At 34.9% G+C, this 7,674-nt stretch overlaps 3 protein-coding genes across 3 annotated transcripts; all 3 read left to right on the forward strand.

Moving 5' to 3' along the window:
• The first annotated feature begins 212 nt into the window (after positions 1–212).
• LOC108733227 (histidine-rich glycoprotein-like) lies at positions 213–950 on the forward strand. The gene has a single exon (XM_018464317.1). It carries the CDS (start codon positions 213–215, stop codon positions 948–950), a length of 738 nt encoding a protein of 245 aa, XP_018319819.1.
• A 1,887-nt stretch (positions 951–2,837) lies between these two features.
• Positions 2,838–3,254, forward strand: LOC112906333 (histidine-rich glycoprotein-like; the record flags this gene model as incomplete). The annotated part of the gene is made up of 1 exon (XM_025980263.1): positions 2,838–3,254. A coding segment is annotated over one exon (417 nt), but the record flags the coding sequence as incomplete, so codon positions are not given.
• Positions 3,255–5,842: 2,588 nt separating this feature from the next.
• LOC108733228 (histidine-rich glycoprotein-like) lies at positions 5,843–6,586 on the forward strand. The gene has a single exon (XM_018464318.1). The coding sequence runs from the start codon at positions 5,843–5,845 to the stop codon at positions 6,584–6,586; it is 744 nt and encodes a 247-aa protein (XP_018319820.1).
• Positions 6,587–7,674: the final 1,088 nt, after the last annotated feature.

Consider the following 7,674-nt stretch of genomic DNA (forward strand, 5'->3'; position numbering starts at 1 on the left):
AAACGAAGAAACTTTAATTAAAATCAATCGATGCATTGATCGCCATCGCATTGGTGGTTACAAAAAACTCATCGTTAATGTTGCGGAAAAGATTCCTTCGAAGGTTACTGGAAACCTCGCTACTATAAATAATTTGTTAGGTGTGAAAAGAAATTAGTTACCATTAGTTCATTCAAACAATCACACAAGACGCGAGGGGTTCGCTCAAAAACATGAGGACTGCCGTTGTCCTTTTCGGATTATTGCTTGCCATACTTGCTGTTCACGGCCGGGTCATCAGAGAAGACGAAGAAGATGAAAGTGGTGATCTAGTGGCCGCAGCCTCGCATCATCACGAAGAAGGTGGTGGTAAACAACATCATGCTCATCATCATGCCGAACATGGTGGAAAAGGTACAAAAGGATACAAAAGCTCTCACCACCATGACCTAGCAAAGCACGGAAAGCACAGCAAGAAACATGAAGCTGGTCACTACGGAGAAAAAGGTGGTCACAAGAAAGGCCATCATCACAAGGAAGATCACTACGGGGCCCATCATGAGAAAGGTGGAGAACACAAAGGTGGTAAATTTCATAAGAAGAAAGGACACAAGAAAGGACAAAAAACTACCGGCTTCCACCACAAGTCCCATAAAGACCATTACCACAAGCAACATAAGTTCTACGATAACTACCATAAACACGGTAAACACCAGAAATATGGAAATTATCATGCACACCATGGAAGTAAAGAAGGTGGACACAAGAAGGGCGGTAGCCATAAAAGTGGACATCATGAAGCTCATCACGGAAAGCATGGACACCACAAGAAAGGACATTACGACGAACATCACAAAGGTCACAAGGCTCACCGTGGACACGAACAGCATCACAAACATCATTCAGATTATGGAAAGAAGGGCGGACACCACGAAGGAAAAGAGTACGGTTTCTCACATGGTCACAACTGATTATCCACAGCCACATTCAGTCTTCCCTAACTGTGCCTTATTAATGGCAATATCTTTCATTTTCGAAAGTTGCTCAAGTTTATAAATTACAGAATACTCAGCTGCCCGTTGTATTGTGGATGATGTGACTGCGCTGTTAACATTTTGTTATTTTTACTGTACACGATATTCGTTGTTTTTTATTCAATATATTATATATAAATAAAGATTTAAAATATATGTATGAAGCATCATTCATAATAGTTTCTTGCTTATTACTTGTACGACGGATAGTAATGCTTATAGTAATAGACAATCAGATTAATTACATCATCATCATAAGGTCGTCAGTCCTAAGACTGGTTGGACACGTAGCTCCACTCTTTCCTATCCTGAGCCAAATTTCTCATTTCCCCAAAACTAGAACAGAAATCTAACCTAGGTCTACCTCTACCCCATCCTAACTCCTGTTTCTGCCTCTAATATGTCTCTGACTAGACCTTCGTGCCTCAGAAGGTGTCCTACCAACCTATCTCGCCTATTTTTTATTGACTTCCAAAGAGTCTTCTGTTCTCCTATTCCTTGTAATACCTCTTCATTTCTAACCTTTACTACCCACGTTATCCTCATCATTCGCCTATAACACCACATTTCGAAGGCTTCTAACCTTTTCGTTTCCGCCGCGCCCACTGTCCATGTTTCGTACCCGTACAACGCCGTACTCCAAACATACACCTTTAACAACCCTTTGCGAATTTCTAAATTAACTGTTCGCGAGCATAGAAGTGACTTTTTTTATTAAAGGCGACACGACCCTGCGCTATCCTCTGCTTTACATCCTTACTACTCCTTACGTCCTGACTTATCTGACTTCCTAGATATCTCAAAATCAGCCACTTCTTCTAATTTTTCGTCTTTATATTTGCTCTTTCCCTACTTTTTCTTCCCTTGCATACCAGTATTTTAGTTTTACTTTTATTTATTTTCATACAGTACTGATCTGTCAGTACCGCTTCCATTTTATTTAAGGCTATTCTATCAGTCACATATAATCAGCAAAACTACTATTATATAATTCTATTGGAATCCACAGGATTCATTGTTTCCACTGCGCCAATTTGTCTGTTTGTGACGATTCGCCCTCGATTACAGGAGTGGTAGATTTTCGTCAACTTCAGATAAAAAATATATCTACATTCGATGAGTTCTGAAGATGTCTTGTGTAATCAAGAACGGGACGTCGGGGGCAGACAGTGTTATGTGGCACAAACTCAAAAATTGTAAAATTAAAGAAATTACTATTTCGCTGCACACTATACATTTTAAGATTTAATATATATACCTTATATTTATTAAAATTTTTAATTAATTTTGTTGATTTAAAACATTCCATTTTTACATAAGCTTTATGTATACTTAGATTCCCTTTTTTTCCACAGCAGCATGCTCTCTAAACCTAATACTTTTAAACCTGAACTTTACAACGATGTTGAAGAATTTTTAATTCCCTGTTAAAAACATAATTGAGTCATAAATACTGGCTGACCACGACTATAAAAAATCCTGTGTGCTAATTTTATGGTAAAAGTTATTTAATGTGCAACTTCTGCCAATAAAGTACGGTTTTTATTAGCATTATAATACGTCTGTATGGATATGAGCTACTTATCAGAAACATATTTTTTTTTAAAGTATGAGTAGTCGTTTATTGCTGTGCTGACACGCTTTTTACAGCTTTTTAGTTTTCAGTGGTGGAAAATGATACTTAAAGTTACACTTTAAGTTCAACTAAGTATTAATAAAAGATCCAAATTCTGAATGTAAATACTTGAAACTTTGATATCCGTTTAATGCTAATTCAATGTAACTCCAACATGTTTGTTTTTATATTGAAACGGTAAACAACATCATGCTCATCATCATGCCGAACATGGTGGAAAAGGTACAAAAGGATACAAAAGCTCTCACCACCATGACCTAGCAAAGCACGGAAAGCACAGCAAGAAACATGAAGCTGGTCACTACGGAGAAAAAGGTGGTCACAAGAAAGGCCATCATCACAAGGAAGATCACTACGGGGCCCATCATGAGAAAGGTGGAGAACACAAAGGTGGTAAATTTCATAAGAAGAAAGGACACAAGAAAGGACAAAAAACTACCGGCTTCCACCACAAGTCCCATAAAGACCATTACCACAAGCAACATAAGTTCTACGATAACTACCATAAACACGGTAAACACCAGAAATATGGAAATTATCATGCACACCATGGAAGTAAAGAAGGTGGACACAANAGGTCATTTAAAAAACGGAATGTGCTCTAATTGGAAACTGGTCACTTTGATCAAGACGTGTGAGGTTAGAATTCTAACTGTGATAAAGATGCTTTGCATGCTGTCAGTACATTAATAGATTTGCATAAAACTAAATAACAACAAGTAGTTAATTATCATCGAATTGCAATGGAAATTGTCAGTTAGCCATGGTCGTACTAATTTCCCCCCGTTAGGGGTTCAATAGTAAATTTACTTACATCGGAAAAGCATAATCAGTTCAAATCCAAGCAGGGCATTCATAATTTGTTTGAATATTTTTCAGGGTGACGTTGAAAAAGAGATTTATGTCATCTAAGTTTTAATTAGAGATGTATAACTTTTTCAATTAGTATTGATCGTGAGGAGTTGTTATAGTTCAAAAATTTATAATTGCCCCCTATAATACAACCTTACTCGAAAGAACCCACAAAGAATAAAGACATGATCTGCTGTCAACCTTGAATTTGTGAAATTTTGTTTCGTTGGACCAAAAAGCATTTGAAATTTGTTCTGGTGGCATTGTATGTCGCTTGCAAATTGGTATCTTAAAAGTGTGCTGTGTCCGAAATCGAATACAAAAACAAAAGTTTCATGAAACAGTTGAAAATAGTTGATTGCTGTTGGCCAATAATAGTTTGCCTACTTTTCATGACATTGGGCGGTCTATTTGTCAATCTTTAATTTGACTGTATCAAACGGATTCGTTTACGCTCGATTGATGTCCGGCGCTACGTTTAGTTTATTGCATTATTAATGAAATTAATATGCTACACCTCATTATCACAATAAGTAAAGTAACACAAGAAAATACACGCAGACGATTTTATATTTTGCATTTTGGTTAGTTAATATTAGAATCGAATTGGCAATAAGGAAGCTATGTTCTTTCAAATTGAAATTCAGATTGTTGCTTATCTTTCGGTCAAATAATGCGAATGTCGCGCAAACATTACACGAAACGTAATATAATTGAAAGTGAAACCATTAGAATGAGTTAAATAATTTAGTGTGAACTGATTGTTATTATACTTACATTAAATATAATCATAATCATTTAATCCAAATTTTTTACATGATTTATCCAAATGGTTTCGAAAAATCCACCTAATATAATAAAAATTGAAATGTTTCAATTATTATTAAAGAACCCAAAGTAAAGGAAACAATTGCAGTTTTTAATTGAAAAATAATTATACAATTTCTAATTCTGATAGGGCATGTAGACCATGTGTATTACGGATTCTAATAAGGCGAGTAGCTCCTTTTTTCCACTGGGCATTCTGGCCAAGTGCTCACTAACCTAAAATTAATATATCTTACTGATAAATATTATATTTATTTTGAGGAAATCAACCATTAATTACAAAACAAAATTAAAAACACATTTCCAAATGTACAAAGTGCATTTAGAATCTTTTTAAGCATGATGATAACTAACGGCATTGGGGAGCGCCCTTTCCCCAAATTAGAAAGAATAAAAAATTAGTTAAAAGTAAAATGCTAAAATAAGGGCTTACTGTTACAGAAATGCTAGCAATTTTCAGTTCCTAGTTCTATAGTCTGTCTAATTTTAATTCTGTTTGTTTTGAATTCCTATATTTAATTAAACCGATACTGATTGCAAAAAGTTAAAGTTATTCTTTGTATATTGCAATTGACACTTTTGTGATCATTGTTTCTTGTAAGACCTGTTCTATGCAGAATTTTTCTATTAAGTTTGAACGACTTCATATATATATATACAGTCAAAACTCTTTACAACGACATCGTTTAGAACAACATACCGGTTATATTGACCAAAATCATAGGTCCCGGCTGAATTATATTAGACCGCCTTATAAAGCACTGCTTTTTACGACATTGGTTATTACGACATTGCTTATTACGACATACCTCTTTAAGCGACTACATTTAGCATATATTTACGAAGAATTATATCTGTTAGAACTACCAGCTGTATTGTAAACATTTGAATTGAAATAACTAAAATGACAGATTTTATTAATATAGAAAAATGATAATTATACATACATATATATATATACTTTTTACTTGAAATAAATAAAATGTAGTTTTATTTTATACATGAATATATTAATCACACATTCAATAATAGGTATTAAANCATTCAATAATAGATACTAAATAACAACGTCACCGGCTGTTACGACTATCGGTTTTTACGATCAAATATGAGTAGTCCTTTCGATGTCGTTATAACAGATTTTGACTGTATATAAATATATATTTCTGCGATTCTTGCAGGTATTATTAAACAGAAAACAAAAAAATTAATAAAAAATTACATATGAAACGGAACAAGTGCTTGTTAGTTAGATCTGAACAGCTGGCTCGGTTCTCTTTGGTCTATCATATTCGCAAGTAGTAATGCTGCGGGAAACGAGGAAGTGCTATTAGTGCTATTGAGGTCAAGAGCAGTAAGTAATAGTAAAGTGGGGCTTTGCATATTGCACTTGCTTTCTCGTGCAAGACACCCTGTTGAAAATTTAGCAACACCCAAGTATAAATATCGTGTAACACTTGTAAGGGTCATAGTCGGTATTCTACTCTACCAGTCTAAGCAATAAGTAAATACGATGAGATCCTTGGTGACTCGGTGTGGTGTTTTGTTCATAGTTGTGTCAGTGTGTGTCAGCGCACGTAACATTGACGATAACAGAAAACATAAGGACGATTTGGCGTTAGCCGAATCTCAGCATCACGAAGAAGGCGGCGGACATGAAAATCACGCTCATCACCACGCAGAACATGGCGGAAAAGGATTAAAAGGATATAAATCGGGCCATCATTACGGCGTCGATAATCATGGCAAATATGGACATGAGCACGAAGCTGGGCATCACGGAGAAAAAGGTGGACATGCAAAAGGTCATTATCATAAAGACGGTCATTATGGTGAACACCATGAAGCGGGCGGTTATCACAAAGGCGGAAAATTCGGGGAAAAGAAGGGTCACAAGAAAGGACAAAAAACCACAGGATTCCATCACAAAGCCCACAAAGATGATTACCATAAAGAACATAAATTTTATGACGAACTTCACAAAGCAGGCAAACACTTCAAGTATGGAGACTATCATGCCCATCATGGCAGCAAGGAGGGTGGTCACAAAAAGGGCGGCAGTCATCACAGCGGACATCACGAAGACAACCACGGAAAGAAAGGACACCATGCTAAAAGCCACTATGACGAAGACCACAAGGGACATAAAGGACTACAAGGACACGAAGAACACCATGCTCATTTTGAAGATTATGGCAAAAAAGGCGGAGAACATTCCGGAAGAGAATTCGGATTTAGCAAAGGTGGACATCGTTAATGTGACTTTATGTGGTTTAGTTTTTTTGTTCCCATTATATGGGAAAATGCTATGAAACCAAATGGACTTTTATTGGATTAAAATTGCTATTGTTAAATAATTATTGATGATGTTATAAAGCGAAAAATAAGTTAATAGATTGATGTAGAAAAACACTGTGTTTAATTTGAAACGTGTGAATAATAAATTTATTATGAAATAGATTCAGACTTGAAAGAGTTTAAGGAGCCCGATAAACTTTAATTAAAAACTAGATTACATTAACTTTTTTTGCTTCGAAGCTATTAATTAAATTACGTTAATGGTTCATTGAGTAGGGAAGTCGTTTATTAAGTCTTCATTTAAATTATATCTTAAAGTAATTTACTTTCTCTTTAACCATTATAATAAAATAAATTAAAAATATGTACAAAATTAGCTAACGAAATATGATATAAATAGTTGCAGACTATTTGATTGGGTGATGTTTGACTTGTTTTTAATTTAATTTTATACCCAGATGTTTTGTTTTCACCTTTTTAGTTGGCTCTTTTAATTCAATACTCATGCACACGTGCTCATATAACGTCAATAAAAGCAAACAAGAGAAAAAATGCATTGAAGTACCCTCTTAAACTTCATTTCATTGGAATCCGTTTATAATGACATCGAAGGGAATCGACAAACACGTCATAATAACCGGACGTCATACAAAGCGGTTTGTGAAAAAAAAACATTTTTATGTATGTATTTAATTTAATAGAGAAACATAGTAACTAATGAAATGAAAATTGTACGTTTATTACGTACACATTATACACATACAAGTGTATTTTTTAATGAATATAATCTGTAATTTTTGTCTGCTTTTGTTTTTTCATTTTATTGTAAAAATAGTCTCTAATACTATTGTGTATAGAAGACATCGCCATGGTCAAATTATCGTTTTCAATATTGCTATTAACAAATCGGGATAATAATTCTGCAGCTTTTAATGCCTCTTCTGCGGTAGGTAATGGTTCTTCCTCGACTTCCTCTTCGCCATCACTTTCAAGTTGTTCCTTAGCATTAATGTTCTGTACGATATTGTCATCGGTGGGTTCTTCGGA

Source organism: Agrilus planipennis, unplaced genomic scaffold (genome assembly GCF_000699045.2).
Source record: "Agrilus planipennis isolate EAB-ADULT unplaced genomic scaffold, Apla_2.0 scaffold76, whole genome shotgun sequence".
NCBI classification, from domain to species: domain Eukaryota; kingdom Metazoa; phylum Arthropoda; class Insecta; order Coleoptera; family Buprestidae; genus Agrilus; species Agrilus planipennis.